Genomic DNA, 20,354 nt, shown 5'->3' on the forward strand with positions numbered 1-20,354 from the left:
GACTTTTCAAGGTCTCTTCCAGCCCTACATTTCTATGATTCTCTGATTTTTAGATCCCGTTGCTATATATTAGTGAAATCACAGTGCAATCAAATGCCATTCAAGAAATTAAATATCAAAACAGCAAATAGTTTCCAGATGCAGTACTGAGATCTTACCTTTGGTCTCTACTGCATTGATGCATTTCCTCACAAACTTGAAGCCAACCTCATTCAACTCCACTATTTCAAAAAAAGGGAAGCAAAGTTAGGTGCCTGAACATCAACATGTAATTACTGGTGGAAAACCCAAAGAGGTGTCAAGTTACTGCAGGCATTACACCTTGCAACAAGTTTGCTACATTTTTAGGGACATTTAAATCCACACATGCACAAGTGCACAGGCACAATTTAGTATGCAAACACACTGCTGTGTGGATGCAAATCAGGGTCTGTGCATGCATGTAGCCCATCTGGTGCACCTACATTAAGGGATTTGCATGCATATGTTGTGAGGGGGCTTGTGCAAAAGCACACCCAGATTTTTAAGAATCTGGCCTGGAATTGTTCATTTCCACTTGTTCTCCTTTTTTCCCCCCTCTTGAAATTGCTTTAACAGTTGGCTTTTGAATTTTTTAATAAAACTGTAATTTGGAGAGTTCAACCACACATGAATTTCTGCCTGGCAAGAGCTGACCTGTGGCTTTCGGAGTATAGCAAAATCTGCAGTCCAACCTCTGCCAAATCAAAAGAACACATAAACTTCCACATATTCTTTATCTACTTCGTTAGATTGCAGAAAATGACAGGATTCTACTTAGATACCATATAGGTTAAGGAGAAGGCAGGTTTTTCTCCCCACTGATTAACCAATAGGTTATCACAGTCTTCCTTGAAGGCTTCAAACAGCGGACAGGTGGGAAAGTAGTTTGCTCTGGGCTAATCCAAACCCCACTGAAGTGAACCAGACTCTTTCCATTTACTTCAGTGGGTACTGAATCAGGTCTCTTAGTTCCTTACAGGAACTAGTCCTGCAACTTTACTCAGATGGATGACCTTTACTCACTAATTCTTCCACTGACTTCAGAAGGATTACTTGTGTAATAAGGGTCACAGGATAAGGCCGCGTACGTGTTTATGTGCGTGATCAATGGCTTCTAACACTGAAACAGCTTTCTGTCTGTTGCAAACAGATATTTTGAACTTTTCTCAAATGTTAGTGTTTAATGTGTTTTTATTAGGCAGAGGGATGGGGCTCTGCATATCACCCTTCAGATCAGAAGCAAAATTTGTCCTGAGGAATTCAAATCATGGCTAGAGCTAGTGAGGAAACCAAAATTTTTCTGGCAAGAAATACTAATAAAAATAAAATCTGCATTCAATTATTTTTAAAGCTGCAGGAGTTTTTGAACCAAATTCTAACTACAAATTTTGGTTTTGACTCGACACTTAGAAATTAAACAAAAAAATTTGTTTCAACTTAAATGCAAACATTTGAAATCAAAATGAATACTCTTGTTTCAAATGTTCATGCAGGAAAACCAAACTGTTTCATGAGAAGTGACATTTTGATGTGAAGAAAATTGGTTTTTGACAAATTTGTGTTGTTCTCTGGGAAAAATTTCCACGCCCAAAATTTGAACCAGCTCTAATCCTGGCACAAACTCTCTAGGGAGAACTTGGGTGAATCAGTTAACTGCAGACACCCCACACCTGCCAGCAGGTCAGTTATAAGGAGCCTCCCTGCTCAGAGCATTCTTACTGGAAACTTCAGATAGACCAGCTTCCAGGTAGGGCCAAAACAAATGTTAGCAGAGATTCAGTGCTTAGATTGCAGTGAGCTGTGTAGTATCAATTGATAATATCTCTGATTCCAAATTATTAAAACATAGGGTTTATCTGACTGCATTTGTATTACAGACCTAGAAGGAACGTGCCTCAGCATTGCCCAATGATAACTGATCGGTTTGAAGGAGATTCTTCAATCCTAACTGCACACTAATTAAGATAAAGTAGTTTAAGAAAGTGCTCCCCAGCTCTGAGTAAGTGACTGGTCAAGTCAGCCACCACAGGCAGAATGCAGATTTTTCAGTACTCATTGAGGGTACCGTAGTAATAAATCCACATAGCTTTCCAGTCCAATGTACTGAGATATTGGAGGCAGTATGGTTGTAAGGACTTGACATTACTAAGTGAATATGAAATGAAGGGGGAAAAGGTAAGAGGGATAACATTTTAGCAAGATAGAGACAGCTGTTGTGAGCTGTGGGCATGTGCAGATTCAACTTATTAAACATGTGCAGTGTCAGAGACAGCACTCACAACCTAGCTCTGATAAGGAGAGATGGGAGAACCTAATGGGGTGTGGCGTTTCAAGAAACCCCTAAAACTTTTTATTCTTTTGTTTTACATTTATAACACTTTTTCATGTTTCATGAAACTCTTTTCTCCAGTTAACTGAAACCATATTTTAAGTGGAAATTTAATGTTAATGCCGTGTAGTTTTCACTAAATGGATGCCTGTGCTTTGCAAACAAATATTCTTGTTTGAAAGCTGTTCTTGTCTGACTTCAATCGCAACTAAGGGGATAAAATTAAAGAAGTCGCACAGCAGCCCAGAACTCATGTTTTGGTGACAACCCAACTAGAACTTGAACCTCAAAGATTCAGAGCTCCGTTCTAAATTTGGAACCTGCATTTTTCTAGATAGGTTGAAATTTACTGCAAATTCTTCCTCCACTTAGGGAGCTAAGGGCCTTATCTTGCAAGGTGCTGATCACCCTCAACTCTCACTGAGACCTGAGGGTACTCATCACCCCTCCCCCGGAGCAGACCCAAGAGATCTTTGTTCCACTTGTTCACTGAGTCGAGGGAACCAAGGAAAAACGTGAGCGGGTGTGAGATACAGTCCATCCAGCATACAGCAGTGATGTCCACAGTTGCAAACTAATATATCATACAACATCAGTACAAATCAGATCTTTAATATTTCAGCAGAATAGAACCATGAATTACTCACTTTCTTCCTGTTTTGTGATGGGACTGTGGTAGATCTAAAGAAGAGGAGAGGGAAACAAAAGCAAAAGCAGGCACGAGTTGAGAATAACTGTCCAAGGAGAATACAGCCAGGGAAAGCAAGTCACAGACATACAGTTTTGTTTAATACTTTGCTCTCAAAAACAAAGTACTAAACAATATACCACCCTATATTCAAGAAAGGTGTTGTAGGTGTCCATTAGTTTCACTGGGGCACCTGTTTCTCTTGGACACACCCTCCCACACTAAACACAAAGATCCTTTGTTTGTCTCTTAGTAAAAATTAGGTCTGCAAGCTATGCAGCTTGGCAAAATTATATTTACACAGAATATCAATAAATTGCTTTCTTTACCATTATACTAATAACATGATTTATATACTTTAATAACAATATCATGCTCTTCTGTAGCACCTTCCCTCACATAAGACCAAAACCCCTTTACGTACAATAACAAATTACACTGCAGTGGTTGAATACTGGACATTGCTTGAATTCTGAACAGCTGTCCAATATGACCATGGTCATACTCCTTATTATTCAATATTTGCATATATTCACACAAACTGCTTTCTCTTTGTCCACAGGAAAGGTAAAGGAATCGCTATTCTTCACATGGACACCCTGTGACAAGGTGTACTTGGCCCTTTGGGGCCTGACAGTCCTACCACACACACCCCAGAAAAGGAGCAGTAAAGGTGGGTCCTCCAGGCCTGCCTAAAAAGGCTGCAGAGAAGCAGCCAATTAGAGCTCAACAGGCTCAGATAAAAGGAGCTGCAGGGCCTGAGCAGATCAGTTCCTGACAGGGACCAGAGGAGCAAGGAAGGTGCTCTTTGCTGGAGTTCAAGGAAGACCCAGAAGATGGGTTCTGTTGACATTGATATTCCATGAGGAAGAACTTCAGCCCTGAGGTAAGGCTACATGGGAAGTGGCCCAGGAAAAAGCAGCAGCAAATATTACAGGAAGCAGCACGTGGCTGCTATTTATAGGGTCCCTGGGTCGGGATTTGAAGTAATGGGTTGGCCTGGGTCCCCTCACTGGCCACTGGCAGGGTTGCCTAAGCCCCAAGGAGGGGATAAGACTTGATTAGAGGACCAAGTGAAGGGCAGGACTTAAAGAGTCTCCAGGGAGAAAGCCCTGGGGGCACTGCTCTATACCAAAGCAGACGGGGACTTAAAGCTAGCCCACAAGGGGCTGAGGACTGAGCCCAGAGACAGAGCTAAAGAGACTCTCAAAAGGCACAGGGACAGGTCCTCTTGGACCTTTTGCCCTGGAAGGGGTTTGTTTGTTCACAGGTTGACAGCATGTGCCAGTGGATGAGCCACCGAAGACCCGCCTGACAAGGGCAACAGCCGACGGGGGCACTGCGCAAAGAGAGAGGGTGCAGATTCACACCCATCTGACAGGGGGCGCTCATGAGAGGTGAGTGCACACAGTCACACACCCATATTCACACAGGAAACACAAGCTTTTGCTGCTCACTACTTGTTTCACAATACTTATTATTTGTTATTCTCCTGTTTCAGAAAATTTCAGTCAGCCAGTCATGTAGCACAGTGGTTCTCAACCAGGGTTACGCATACCCTGGGGTATGTAGAGATCTTTCAGGGGGTACGTCAACTCATCTAGATATTTGCCTAGTTTTACAACAGGCTACATAAAAAGCACTAGCGAAGTCAGTACTAAAATTTCATACAGACAATAACTTGTTCATACTGCTCTATATACTATACACTGAAATGTAAGTACAATATTTATATTTCAATTGATTTATTTTATAATTATATATTAAAAATGAGAAAGTGAGCAATTTTTCAGTAATAGTGTGCTGTAGCACTTTCATGTTTTTATGTCTGATTGTGTGAGCAAGTAGTTTTTAAGTGAGGTGAAATTTGGGCTGCGCAAGACAAATCGGATTCCTGAAAGGGATACAGTAGTCTGGAAAGGATGAGAACCACTGATGTAGTAGAACCAATATCATGTGACATAGGCGATCAACCACACAGCACAAATAGTTGATGAGACTAGTTTGCAAATAAACAATTGTGTAGATTAAAACTTGTTCATATGAATTATTTTGGGAATAACAACTAAATTCACAAAAATCGGGATTGGTTCATGAGTGATCTATGATCCAGAAAAACGTATAAATTCAGAGGATAATTAACGAACAATTAATTATTCAACCACCTCTAGAATTAGGCCTCACAACGTTGCTGGGAGGCAGGTGGGGTGGTATCATCCAGGGCCGGCTCCAGGGTTTCCTGCCAAGCGGCGGGGAAAAAAAAAGAAAAAAAAAAAGCCACGATCGCGATTGGCGGCAGCTCTACCATCACTGCTTCATTCTTCAGTGGCAATTCGGTGGCAGGTCCTTCCCTCCGAGAGGGACCGAGGGACCCGTTGCCGAATTGCCGCCGAAGAGCCCGATGTGCCGCCCCTTCCCCTTGGCCGCTCCAAGCACCTGCTTGCTGAGCTGGTGCCTGGAGCCAGCTCTAGTATCATCCCATAGTTTAGAGATGAAAAACAGAAGCACAGAGGAGTAAAGTGACTTGCCCAAATAGTTAATGGCAGAGTCAGGAAGAACCACTTTCTTTCAACTTCCAGTCGGGTGCTTTAACAATAAGACTAGTCATTTGTTCAGAAGGATGGAAAGAGGCAATGGGCATTTAGAACAGTGCAGGTCTGGGACTCTGGATTATTTTTTAACAAAGCCCTTGATATAACCAGAGATGCTCCTGAATTTGCCAGGACAAAAAGTTCTAATTATTACTGCTAGCTTGTCATTCTTTTGGTTATGTATTTCCAGCCTATGCAATTCAATGTGTGGGATCCAGACAAATGTCATTATAGGCATTTCACATCAAACGCCCACATGCATCACTTCTTTACAGCAGTGAGCAGGTTCTGTAAGGAGCACCTAGCAGCCTATCTGATATGCTCCAATCCCCGCACACTAAGCCCCATCAAGACAGCTCTGAGTTACTTTGTCCAACACAAGGCCGCTGAGCACAGAGTTAGGTGCCAGTCTTTTTACAGAGATATTGGATAACTCCAGGCTGCTTAGGGAAAAGGAGCAGTCAATGGGCATGGGGAAACGGCAAGAAATGTATTTTGCTATCTTGCACATAGCATTCTCTGTTTACAGGAAATTCTGTCTAACAAAAACGTTTATACTGGGCTTGGATTAAAGTAAGGAAACCAATGAAGGAACACAGAAAGTATCGGAAAATCTCTGGTGTGTGTGTCTCACTCTCTCTCACACACACGCATGGGTTGCCACAACTTCAGACAAGAGATTTACAAGCAGGAATATTATGCAGGCAAAACCAAAATTACTTCAGACTGATCTGAGAGCTATTTGTTTGAGCAACAGAAACACTGGAAGATTCAGCTCTACTTCTCTATGTCTGCAAGTCACATTTTTATGGGGTTCAACTGATGCCAATCTAAACAGCTGAACTGAAACATTAAATATCAAAGGATACAAGTGGACAGGGCAATATGGTAACAGTCCCTGGAATGACCCTGTGAAATCTATTTGTACATACCTACTTGCTAAATTGATACCTGTTATGGACCACACAAGAATAGTGATGTTGATCATTACATACCCAATCTCATGAGAACACCCTAAAAGATGAGCTCTCCAAAACCGACTATCAATACACTCTTCATCTGTGTGAAATTACACCACTAAAAAGCACATCTATAAATCAGACAATAATTCTTTGAATACTCACTGGCTCCTTTCCATCCATGGCCTCCATCCATAGCCGTCTATTAGCTTCTGAAAGTGCTTGCAATGTGATAGTCCCGGCCCTGTCCAGAGAATTAAAGCAAAGGATTTTTTTTAAAAAGACACAAAGGAATTTCATCCAAGATTTACAGAGTTTTATGTTTCTGTAGACCACTTAAATACTCAGCAAGAGTGAGTGCAGGTGGCACTTTAAGGAAGTCAGTACACACACATCATTCCAATTATCTATCTATAGTATTTCTAAAGCATATGTCTATCATAAAAAATGGAAGTTACACACGTGCTGATCACACTGGCAAAGCAGGTCCCTAAATCATCTAATTCACACTGTGTCTTTGTACATTTATCTGCAGTGACTTAATCATGCAGCCTAAGGTGTCCAGACACTCTCTCTCCCCCATCTGATGTCTTTTCTCATGTTAACACTGTAAAGTCATGTGGTTTCTGAAAAATCATTTCAGTCTGAGTCAGGCTAACTGTTCCTCTACCCTTCTCCAAGCACTTAAGAGAGATCCCTCTCGGCTTCAGGTGAGAAACTCCTATGTCCTTATTCACCACTCATTAGCACCATAATGCAGAAAAAGACACAAGGAAAATGGGCAGGGGAGAGATAGGTACCGGGGGCCTCTGGCACTGTTAGTATGACTGAACATGCTATAGATATAGAGGTCCCTGTGCAGCGTTCACCCAAGTGAAAAATCCAGTGAGCCAAATGGTAAAAGACTTTGGTGCATGACACAGTGGGTCAAATTCTGCCTGGCTACACCCTAGTAGCCCACTGGAGTCAGTGTAACGGAGGGTAGATTTTGGTCCATGTGTTCGTATCTAATTGCCATCTTATTTGTAGAATTCTTAGGCAGGAGACAAATGATTCTAACATGATGAGATGTTACCTGTTTCCTAATAGATCAGCTTCCTAAGAAAAATCCGAGTGTGCAACTTTATTTCATGTCATACTATACTGTCAAATGCAGCACTGCACTGTACAGTCTATCCATTAACATACAGGGCTGGCTCAGTGTCCTGTGCTGGGGGAGACCTCCCCAACACATCTCTCATCACTGTGGTAAGGAACTGGCCAGAGGTTCAAGAAGTGTGGCCGCTACAAACTGCTGAGGATATGACACAGTCTCTAAGCATGTCTCTACGTTAACCCTTGGTGCTGTCATTAAATCAAACTATGTATTATTATTAGTGGGCTAAACTTCAGTCTTCCTCCACCTTTATGCAGGTTAGACGCCCTGCCATACCGAGTAAGGACTGAAAGGCTTGGCACATTGCTATACCCACTTCATAGTTTTACACCCCGCATTCCTCCAATATGCACAAACTATGGAAACACCAGGCTTGCCAAAACCTCCGAAACTCACAATCCTTAAAATTTACTTGAGTCAGTCTCACCCTACTCACATCACTTCTTTTCAAAGGTCAAGATTATTTGCAACCTACTGCTCCAAATGCCTAAATTAATAACACTCAGCATTAGTGCAGGCACAAGAGAATTGATTCAGGAAAGGGAGAAATCAGTCTGAATTTTGGAATTAAGTGGGAATGTCAAAGGCTGAAAGAGTGACAAATGTTTGCCTTTTGTTTTATATTTTTGAGCAGGGTGTCCTTCTCTGGTAAAATAGGATCTGATAAAGTAATCTGCAGTTTAGCGCTTTCTCCTTTGTTGTGGCTTAAGCAGAGACCAAGGCTTCCACAGCACATGTGTGACATCCCAGAATTCATTTGTCTATGGGCTGATTCTGCTCCCATGGTAATTAATTAGCACCCCCAGAGCGTTCAGTGGGAACAAGATCAGACTCCCAGTGAGTAAAGTGAAAAATAACCCATGGAGAGAATCTCCAGCTGTACGACTGGCAATATATATATTGGGGGGAAAGATACATGGGAAAATATGAGGGTCTCATGCTGGTTGAAGACAATGGGAGTCCAGGGCCCTCACAGAAGGTGCTCAGCCTTTCACAGTATTAGAAGGCCCCATAAAAAGCCCACTGAATTTAACAGAAAGATGTCCATTGATTTCAATGGGCTTCAGATCAGGCATGAAGATTGTAGCAAGGAAGAACAGCACTGCCCCCTGGTGCATAATCTTCCTGCCCATACAAAACAGATTTTAGGCTATTCAGAACAAACACACCCTCACCGAATGCCAAGAAAGTGGCATATTATTTTCAAAACGGCAATAACAGAGGAAGTAGCAATCCCTCTGGCTCACCTTTCATTCGTCTCAATATCAAAACAAAACCTCTTGTCTATAGAATCAGTCTTTCTCCTTACGCAGTACTTCAGTGTCAAGTCTGAGGTGCCCTAGAAAGAGAGAGACATTTAAAGCCAAAATTTTAAAAATCCATATAATAGGGATGAGACTTCTCGGGTTCCTTGGATGGAAGGCAATGCCACATGGTCTGTTGAAACATCAGGAGTGACTGTGTAATCCCAATGTCAGTCTTGCTAATCAGATGGCACTTGTAGCATGATAGCAGATGGTTCCTCTCAACATTCCACAAAGCAGATAGATAGCAAGATAGAGATCAACAGCTTCCTAAAACAGGATTCCTTCATACAATATCAATTAAATTATGGGGTTCATGGGATTACAGTGTGAATTGGTGCTAAAAATCCTAGCAACTATTCTTTCAGTATGCCTTATGGCAGAAAGGTTGCTTAAAATAGACACTCTTAGGGTGTGTCTTCACTACCCGCCGGATTGGCGGGTAGTGATCGATCTATTGGGGATCGATTTATTGCATCTAGTGTAGACGTGATAAATCAATCCCCGATTGCTCTGCCGTCGACTCCGGAATTGCATCGCGGCGAGAAGCGGAAACGGAGTCGACGGGGGAGCGGTGGCCGTCATTCCCACGCCGTGAGGACAGGAGGTAAGTCGAACTAAGACACGTCGACTTCAGCTACGCTATTCTCATAGCTGAAGTTGCATATCTTAGGTCGATCCCCCCGCCAGTGTAGACCAGGTCTTAGAGGAGGACTGCTGTAGCCATGTTGGTCCCAGGATAGTAGAGAGACAAGGTGGATGAAGTAATATCTTTTATTGGACCAACTTCTGTTGGTGAGAGACACAAACACAGGGCTCTTCTTCATCACCTGATTGGGGTTCATGGGTGCTACCATCACATAAAGTATGAAATTACTAACAGCAGCAATAATGGCCCAGGTAGCTTTTTAAAACACCTTTGAAAACAATTTAAGTGGATAAAACTTCATGGGCAAATTTCACACTCATTTACAGCAATTGTGTTGTAGGGGGCAGGCCTTGACCCTAGGTTTTAATTACCAGCTGGCAAAAGTAAATTGCAGCCCGTTTATAGCCCCATTCCGGGGTCTTTATGACTTTACAGAAACCATGAAGTCAAGCTTCAGTAACTTTTGCAAACCCATGAGAAGCTAGCCACTGGTGCACAAACCTGGAATGAATTCTCCATCAACAGTTGGCATCTGTATCAGACAGGCTGAATAAACAGTGAAAAGAACCAAAGGGATCAGCACTATTGATAACCTTCCACAGCCTTTTCCTTCTCCCTGGTTATCACTATGTGTCTACTGTAAGCCTTTTGGTGGGTTTTTAAGAGCGCTCACTATATGGTTCCCTTTGAAGCTGTCTGTTATGCCAGGGGTTACCAAGGGATACCTGAGAACACATGTTACTGACACAATGGGCTGTACAAGTTTGAAAGGGATATTAATTTGTATTATTGCAAGCCCCTACATGCTTTAACATTATTTTGCCGCATATCTTTACATAGGGTATGTCAACAGTTCCATCTAGTCAATGTGTTTGGATGACTTCACTCTCCTAGGGGTTTCCAGAAAAGATTTTATTTTACTGCTGCAACAGGCAATCAGTTGCCAAAGAGCAGGAATTATGAAGTCTCAAATTGGAGAATTTCATGCTATGATTTGAAGTCTCCATGGGCTGCAACCCCATGCAAAGATGAGGATGGATGGGAGCTGTATTGTGGAAGAATTCCATAGATTTTGTTGGACTCATTGGTTGCATTTTGGCCAGCCATTGTCTATCAAGCCTTGCATCCTACACCCTCTATTTCACAGTCAGCAACAGTAGAAGACTGACAGACAGCAGCTGAAGCACCTACTGAAAAATCTGTGAGAAGGATGAAAAAAGATCCCAAAATTGTTGTTTTATAGCGTGGTGTAAAGATGCTAAACCCCAACCCCTGACTGCTCCCACCCACTGTACATCTTCAATTTACTTAGCAACTAATTCCTGAAGAGAGGAATCCATAACCATGAACCAAAGGGTCCTTTAACAGGAGCAGACAGAGAGGGGGCATTATGGAGCCATTCAAATAACCTTGCTAATTCAAGTACTGTCAACAATCATCAGAGGCATCAGTGCAAGTCAGGTTGTCTCTTCAAAAGAAAATGTCACGTGTTCACAACTGGTTTGCCAGAGAAAACACGCAAGCCTGCCTGTGCTGCAAAGCCCAAGGAACTCTAGGTATGACGCACGCACTGCCCAAATTCATAGGTGAGGAACAAAGTGGCTTAAGTTCTATGACTGATCAACATGTAAATTACATGCAGAAGGGAATAGCTAATAGGATGTGTAGGAAGGTGAGCAATGAATGAGAAAGGCTTGAGACTGGAGCATCAGATCCCTTCTTGATGGGCAGATGTAGTGGCTTTATTAAGTGAACCACCACTGGAATTCATTGGCACTGATGCTGGTGATCTCAGCAGAGGAGCCATGTCCGATCCAGGCCATGGAAAGTGAACTACTTTTCCCTGGCAAGGGTGCTTCCTGCAGATCAGCAGTACTCAAGGAATTGTGTGTGTGTGGCTGGGGGAATGTCCATGGTATATCTGTTCTGTGGCTACAAAGAGGCCTTCCATCTCCAGAGGTGTCGATCCAGCACTTAAATTAACTAGCAATACTTTTTAAGAACTGGAATTGTGTACATCACTGCTTCATACAACGGGGATGGAATGTACCTGTTCTATAGATATTTATACTTGTACTTCCTCATAGAAGAAACAAGTCAGAATAGAAGGAAATGAGGCAGAACCTGCTCACTGTCAATGGTTGCAGAGATATCTCTTATAGGGAATCCACTCACTTGCTTAGCTCCAGACTTCTGCTCCACTGGAGTCATTCTTAGCATCTTTGACTCCTTCTCATACTGGCAATAATATTTCACCCAAGATATGCCCAGTGCCCCTACAAAAACACAAAGATAGTCAAGAGTCAATAGAGAGCATGCATTAGTTTGATTGCCAACTCTTTGGGGTAGGAATTATGTTTTCCTGTGTGTTTATACAGCACCTGGCACAATAGGGCTCTGATCCTGATTGGGGCTCACAGGCATTACCTCAATATAAATAATGAACAGTACTAATAATGGTCAAGTGCATCGTTATATCCTGCAGCCTGATATAGTGATGCACTTGGCCATTATTATTACTGTTTAATATTTATATTGAGGTAATGCCTGTGAGCCCCAATCAGGATCAGAGCCCTGTTGTGCCGGGTGCTGTATAGACACACAGGAAAACATGGAGCTCTGTTTGCAGCATTGCCAGTGATAGAAGCAGCAGTAACTAGGGAGGAAAGTAAGCACTGGGTAAAAGTTAGCACCAGCCTCCTCAGAAGGAAAAGCTGATGAAAGGGCATTTGTGTGACTCTGACGTGGCAAACCAAACAGGACTGGGAAATCTAGGCCAAGAAGTACACAGGCAACATCCTGGGGGATGAGGGGTGGGCTTGGGGGGGGGGGGGGGGGGCGTTAATATGTTTGTATTTAAATGGACACTACTATTTTTTCCTTACTGACAACTTTTTGACAGAATAAACACAATAGCACATTAAAATATCATCTTACATCTACATTTATGTTACACCACAATTTATTTTCCACTCTTCTTCCATTGTCTTAATTGAAGCACTCTGTTCCTGATGTGCCTCAACTCCCCCCCCCCCCCAAAAGAACCAATTGAACTATTTCAAATATCTTGTTTTTTCTTTAACCAATTCATAAGAAACGAATTTAAAGGCAATAAATATAGTTCGTTATCATGCAGGAATGTACAAAGTTTCCTTGTGGTCTAAAATGACTGTGTATGCGTATGTGTGGTTTTTTTAAACACAAGACTAGTTGATAGTCTTCTATGAGCAGCCAATATTTGCCCTGTTTACATAAATATATCAAATGAGCCATTTACCGAATTGGCAGCCCCAACCCAATATCCTGCATAGTGGCTACCTTGTAGGAATCTGACCTGAGATTGCAGAGTTGTCAATGTTTGTGCTTATATAACTAATCCACTGCCACATGCACATACAAACAGTGATTATCAGCAGGGGATTGAACCCCAGCCTTCAACACTGGCCCCTGCCAACTACTAGCGGTCAGTAAGTAATATGTTTTTATCCTAGCAACTAGAGACCAGCTCATATGCAATAGGTGGGAGTATTACAACTCATGTAACAAGTGGAATCACTGTATGACCTGTCCAGAAGAAAGGTACGTGAGATGGAAGAGGCCAGAAAAATGTGACACTCGCATTATAAATATTGGTGCATTACTTACATACTTGGAGGTTGTGAATATGAACATCTATAAGAACAAAGGAATGGAATGTGCTTTGGCCAACATGCTATATGTAACAGCTCTTCTGTCTTTCAGAGTACAAGAACTACTATGTTTCAGACACATGAAGTGCCATGTTTCCACAGGAGCAGTGGCTAAATAAAATAACAGCTTATCTGTCTCAGTTATGTCTGGAATTGAATTGTCATTCTCTTTCTCACAATCCCAAAGGCAGAAGATACACTTAGGCCTTTTCATCTGCCCCGGACATCTGCTCTTGCAACCCTTTTAATATATCAGATTGTTAGTATTTGGACTTGTCCAAATAAACACTCACTCAAACCCTCGACACTGCCAAAAGTGGGGTGAAAGAATATCTGGAGGAAATGGGAGGGGTTCAACACCCACAGTGTCTCTACCAAATTAACGTCAGGAGCTTGATACGGGCTTTCTCTGCAAAATATAATTTACAGCCTCAACTGAACTATTAGTGGACGTAGTATAATCTTGATAGAAAAGGAAAGAATAGAATAGATTTGGACTCCAGCACGTCAGACTCAAGCTTTAGACTCCAGCCACTGGATGAAGCAGCAAGTTAGAGACAGGGAGTGGTAGTGCAGCCATTCTGTAGCTCACACTGAGATAGATGGGCACTGAAACCTTTCTTATTAAGCAAGAGAACATTGATCAGGATACCAAGTTTATTCTGGTAAAGAATGGCTAAATCTCAGTCCTCCGAGCCACAGTCTCATAAAATGGATTATTAAATCTCACCCAGACAGTCACCAGAGAAAAGGCAATTAGCATCTTGAAAACATGTCTCAGACCAAAAATGGCATCTGTAACAGTGCCTGCCACACCCACACCAAGACTGCACTGCATTTACAGCTAGCTCTGAATCATGATCGGGTATGTAAGGCAGTAGGTACAAGGTGGATGGGAGATATGAACCCACTTGCTTCTGGCTCAGTGACTAGCATACCCAACAGCTAAGGCACACCCATACAAACATCCCCATGGCTATAACAGCTATACAAATAGACTCTTGGCTGCAAGCTGAATGAAGCTTAGAGTTGGATGCATAACTAGGCAAGCAGTACAACCTACAGCTGGACCCTACACTTGTTTAATGTATACAGATGTGCACACAGGCCATTACATTTCTCCTGAGTGTACAGATAACCCTCTATGGTTGGCTTCCCGGGTAGCTTGCAGGTCAGAGGAGCTTCTTTCATCCTTTTCTTCAGGTCTTCCAACTCCTCTCGCGTGCTGGAAAAGTGATTCCTCGTCTGGTGAGAGAACAAAAGAATGATGCTTGAACATGGGCAAACAAATCTGGTAGCTGGCCCCCAAGTTTCCAATGGGCACTCAAAAATGCATAGTCAGCATGCACAAAATGCCACACACCCACTTTTGTGGGAATGATCAGTGGCACATTGAAAAGACGTCATCAAAAAAACCCAAGCCCTGAAGCTAGCAGAAAAGTTGGCCCATAATGGTGAGTGGCCAGGGTTGAACATCATATGCATGGAGCTGGTGACATGGTAGCTGAGGAACATAATGTGTCACGATCGAGGGTAGCTTTTTGTTCTTTAATATGAAGAGCTGACAACAGAACATTTTAATGCCAGAAGGATGAGGCACCTGAACTCCTGCTTTGAGTTATCATTACAGAGTGAATGTTGGCCATGTAAGGGTATAAATCTTTTTACAGTGTAATTAACCATTGTCACAGCTTACAAGGGCTGTGGTGGATTCTCTGTCACATGAAATCTTTAAAATCAGGATTGGATACCTTTCTAAAAGATATATCCTACCGCAACCACAAGTCAATGGGTTTGATACAGAAATTACTGAGTGAAATTCTATGGGCTGTGTTATGCAGATGGTCAGAGTACATGATCACAGTAGTCCCTTCTGGCCTTAAATCTATGAAATATGGTGTAAGCACCTGTAGGCTGTTCTTGCTAGGAAGAAAGGAATTTATGGACAGAAGGCATTTTTATGAAGGAAAGAGCATTTTTGTGCCCCTCCCAGAAAGCAAACAAGGGTTGTCCATCCTGCATGGGAAAGGTTTTTATGCCAGAGGCATTTAGATGCATGGCAGGACAGAGAGCGTGCATATGAGAGTGTGTGTGCAGCTGAACAGGAACTTACATTCTGTAGGCTGAGCTGAAGCTGCTGTTTATAAGGGAGGAAGTCCTGCGTGAGTTCGACTGTCAGGTTGTTGTATGTAAAGAGGCTGTGAAGAAAGGCCAACACCTGTGCAGGAAGGAAAGATGATGGATTAGCCTTTGCGTTAAAGACAATAGTATTAAATCAGGCAAAAGGTGGTGAGAGAACAGTTTTAATTAAATCAAACCTGTTGTGATCTTTACAGTCGAACAGAATTATTAACAGCCATAAAATAAAATATACATTCAGGTGAGAGGAACCCAGTGCAGATTGGATATGTACCCAGTGCTCTGACAGTGAAAGTATTAGGAATTGCTCAGGCAGTGATTTTTTTAAAAAGTATAATCTATACATATGCCTCATAGTATCACCTGATCATACTATGATCATATTAGCTCAGACACAGGCCATATCCACATGTCCTACCCAGTTATGCTGTAAGCAAGATAGCAGAAAGAGGGGCATTGGTGGTGTTACACATTTTCATTTTCCCACAATCCTGGGGGCAGATGGGGACATAGTTCACTGGCCACAACAGCCCCCAGAGCCATGAGAAGTCTGTGCCACCACAAATGACAGCTATGATCCTATGGATGTGTATTGCCTATCTCAGTAAAATACTACCAGTAATGAAAGACTGCACTGGAAGAACAATGAATACACCATCGGTTCTATGGAGAGTCCCTCCTTATGTACACTTACCCAGAGGAGGTCCTGCTCCAGGGTACAGCTATTCATTCAACCAGCATAGTGAACTGTGAACTACAGGCTCCCTGTTAAAGTGACGAGCCTGCACCAGACTGGTCTGTACCACAGCAGGCAGCTGGGCCAGCAGGCATCTCTCCCTTTAGTGTCACTCTTCAAGGGCTACTACTTCTCACCACATGCAAGGTGAATGGGGCAATCCTTAGCAAAATCTGTAGCAATCTCCAGAGTCTGGCTCGTTAGGCACATTTCACTTTTAGAGCTAAAAGAAGACCTCACTGTTCTTTATCTTCATGAAGCAGCAGCAGAGGTGGCGAAACAACAGATTGCTAACTCTGTATGTTTGGCTTTGCCTCATTATAGGGACCTACGTGGAATCGTTAGTAGGACAGGATCCAATTTGACTATTTCCCACCCCTCCTTGCTCACATGGGCAAGTCAATAAATGTGAGAGTGTGATGATAAAAAGGAGGCACTTACTGGCTCCACAATACTGAACTTCTTGCTCTCCTGCACTTCCTGGATCTGGTACACATACTCCAGGGACGACTCAAAGAAATTGTGTCTTTCTTTATTAACCTGTAAGTCAGCCTGCGTGAGAGGGGGATGGAAAAAAATCACATAAAAGAATAATAATTCTTTAGTGGTGTCTGTACATTTGCCTGCAAGTGATAGCTATTACTTCTCAAGCCATGAAATAATCCAACCCAGGTTTTGAATGCTTTATGGGGACCATATCTGACTGGAACATAGGTCACATTTCCCATTAGAATTTCTCCTAGCTGCATCCCATACGCTCATATGAATTCAGAGCTTAGTGCCACTCTGCAAGGAATAAGGCTTTTTTTTTAAAGTGCATTAGTTTTTGTGAAAGGTGCCAGACTGCAGTTCCATATCTAACCACAGAACCAATACAGCACAGGCACAGACAATGCAAGTGTAAGAGTGTCCCTGCTCACACACCCGTGGCCAGGGCCGGCTCTAACATTTTTGCCGCCCCAGGCAAAAAAGAAGCGCGCCGCCCCCCCCCCCCCCTCCGAGCACCACGCCCCCCGAAGCCAGAGAGACATCTAGCCACTAGAGCAGGGGCGGGCAAACTTTTTGGCCTGAGGGCCCCATTAGGTTTCGGAAATTGTATAGAGGGCCGGTTAGGGGAGGCTGCGCCTCCCCAAACAGCCAGGCGTGGCCCGGCCCCCACCCCCTATCCCCTCCTGCTGTTCGCCCCCTGACGGCCCCCCCCCCCCGCCCCCCTCCCCCCCCCACCCCCCCCTCCCCCCCCCGCCCCCCCCCGGGACCTCTGCCCCATCCACCCCCCCTGCTCCCTTTCCCCTGACCGCCCCTGGAACCCCCACCCCTGACTGCCCCCCATCACCCCATTCCAACCCGGGCTCTGTAGCTGCGCTGCCCCAGGAGCTTGCAGCCCTGCCGCCCAGAGCGTTGCGCCAGTGGCGGGGCGAGCTGAGGCTGCGGGGGAGGGGGAACAGCAGGGGAGGGGCCGCGGGCAAGTCTCCCAGGGCAGGAGCTCAGGGGCCGGGCAGGAGGGTCCTGCGGGCCGGATGTGGCCCGCGGTCCATAGTTTGCCCACCTCTGCATTAGAGGGCCAGAGAGACATCTGTGTAAGCATGGATTACACCAGCTTCCCTAGATTGCCTTGTCAATGTGCTTCAAACTTGATCTGAAATGACTACCCCCTGGAATGAGAGAGAAGTTGAGTCTCGATGGACCATTCCCATCAAAAGGAACGTTACGCAGATTTAATCTTTCATTATTGAAAGAGACGTGTATTGGACAGGAGTCCAATGTACCTGCTATTACTTCTTCTAGACTCCAAGAAACAGAAACTTTTAAGGAAAATTTCACACTTACCTCCTGTAACTGGGACTCTTTCTTCTTAGAGGATAAATGCAAATGGCGGTCCAGCATGGAATAAAACTTCTCGCCGTCCTTCTCAAACTTTTTCTTCCTTTCCTAGAGATTGAAGAGTTGACACAGAACTGGATGGTGAGAATTAGTTTGGCCTCTTTAGGTAGGAACAATGCAACAGTGTCAAAATTCATTGTACAATATAATACTACGATGAAAAAAAATGATGGGCCCATCAAAGTCAGGGGCCACCTTATATTTTCCATGTCTATTTCTTCTTTCTCCAGGCAGTTCCATACACTGCTCTCAAATACACACAGTAACAGCTCTGGCAATACTTCACAGTACAGACACATTCAGTATTTTCTATTATCATCAGCACAGCATAAGGCAGTCCTGCTGGAGAGGTTTCTTTCAATGAGCTTCCAACTTGTCGACTTCTTTGCTTTTAACTTGAAACTTATTAATGAGAGAAAACAAATATACACTGTTTGCTGATATTTTACTCATCTACAGATCAAACAAAAACTGGCTAAATGCTTTAATACCAAAGACACACCCAGAACAATTAAAGATTTATTAGGATTTCAGTGTTTTCCAGGTTTTGAAGCTTTTTGTAAGTATTTGCATTCTAAGCTGTATCAAAGCTGAAGCAAAAGATTAAATAAAGTTTGGAAAGGGCTAACACAGGCCTTTGATTTCACTGTATATTTACTGTCTTTGTTGGAATCAGAGATTGTCAGCCTTGCCTTTAATAGCATATGTTAGTTACACTGTCTGAGTAGACCAGTTCAGAGGAGTGTTACAGCAAAAAAAAAAAAAAAAAAAATGACATCCATGTTGTCATGGTTATTGTGGGATCCTCAAAATCCTACTGGGAGTTTCATATACGTTGCCCATATCTTCTTATTGATCACTATTATATATTAAACACACACATATTGGTCAAGAAAGAAAGAAAGAAACCTTGACTGTGCATGAACTTAACAAATTTCAGAGTGGTAGCCGTGTTAGTCAGTATCAGCAAAAAAAAAAAACAAGTACTTGTGGCACCTTAGGGACTAACAAATTTATTTGGGCATAAGCTTTCGTGGGCTAAAACCCACTTCATCGGATGCATGCAGTGGAAAATACAGTAGGAAGATATATATACACAGAGAACATGAAAAAATGGGTATTGCCATACCAATTAAGGTGGGATAATAGCCCACCTTAATTGATTAGTCTTGTTACAGTTGGTATGGCAACACCCATTTTTTCATGTTCTCTGTGTATTTATATCTTCCTACTGTATTTTCCACTGCATGCATCCAAACTTAACAAAGTTACTAATAATTTGACTGGTGCCATCATAGAAAAAAGATCCAGATGAGGCCAGAAAAAAGATACTAGTATCAGGAGGGTGAATGCAGTAACACTCAGAGAGAAGTTCAGCTGAGAAGCTGTGCCTCCATCACACAATGGTTGTGAAATCATTGAAGAGAGTGGTTTCCCCAAGATGCTAGTCTTTTGATTGTCAAACAGGCAAACATTCACTCCAAACTGGAAAATGAACCATTCTGTGGCTGGTGACGGTTGGTAGACCTCATTAGTAAAAATCAATCAAGACAGTAGCCTCAATTATAGCTCCAAGCAGACAAGAGGAGGCTTACGCATATCAAAGGACAGGTCCTCGAATGCCAAAAAAACCTTCTCTCTCTCCCTGTCAAACTGCTTGGTCTATTTGTCAATTCAGGTATTTGAAAACCTAGGCAGGAAAGCAGGGCTGGAAAATCCAAAACCCAGGAGGACTTACTGATCCCCCTACACACATCCACACAAAGCCTTGCCATTCTCAATCTCCTGCTCCTGGTATGCCCAGTCCAAATGCCTGTCCCTCTACTTGTTTTAAAAGAACATATTACACTAGGCCAAGCTTGACAAAAGGGACCATTTATAGAAACAACACAACCCATTGCTGGGCTCCCTTAGCTGCCATTTCAGATATCAGTATCTGGATGAGGGCGTTATCTCTTACAACCCAGCTTCTCCTACTGCTTGATCGTGCAATGAGGTCATAATCCTGCATTGGCGGCAGAATAATATGCTGCTCTGGGAATTACTGGGAAGGCACTAATTCAACATTCTGACTTCGCTATGGGATCACATGATTCTGGGGCTGGGGCTGGTGCTGGCAATAGAAAACTGGGGAGGAGATATCCCTCTTTCTCACAAAAATATTGTGAATGATCAGTAAAAGTAAGAAGGCTGCGGCTATGCCTCCCATAAC

General features: G+C 43.1%; 1 protein-coding gene across 1 annotated transcript in view; it reads right to left on the bottom strand.

Moving 5' to 3' along the window:
- OPHN1 (oligophrenin 1) overlaps nucleotides 1–20,354 on the bottom strand; it is a 123,795-nt gene that overhangs the window by 30,213 nt on the left and 73,228 nt on the right. Inside the window, exons 7-15 of the mRNA XM_024197316.3 lie at nucleotides 18,089–18,190; nucleotides 16,703–16,813; nucleotides 15,500–15,604; nucleotides 14,502–14,631; nucleotides 11,873–11,973; nucleotides 8,992–9,083; nucleotides 6,754–6,832; nucleotides 2,998–3,031; nucleotides 159–221 (exon numbers count right to left, since the gene is read on the bottom strand). Coding sequence (XP_024053084.2) covers nucleotides 159–221; nucleotides 2,998–3,031; nucleotides 6,754–6,832; nucleotides 8,992–9,083; nucleotides 11,873–11,973; nucleotides 14,502–14,631; nucleotides 15,500–15,604; nucleotides 16,703–16,813; nucleotides 18,089–18,190 — 817 coding nt within the window. The remainder of the gene's footprint in view (nucleotides 1–158; nucleotides 222–2,997; nucleotides 3,032–6,753; nucleotides 6,833–8,991; nucleotides 9,084–11,872; nucleotides 11,974–14,501; nucleotides 14,632–15,499; nucleotides 15,605–16,702; nucleotides 16,814–18,088; nucleotides 18,191–20,354) is intronic.

The sequence above is a fragment of the Terrapene carolina genome, unplaced genomic scaffold, assembly GCF_002925995.2.
Source record: "Terrapene carolina triunguis isolate 2854851 unplaced genomic scaffold, T_m_triunguis-2.0 Scaffold131, whole genome shotgun sequence".
NCBI classification, from domain to species: domain Eukaryota; kingdom Metazoa; phylum Chordata; order Testudines; family Emydidae; genus Terrapene; species Terrapene triunguis.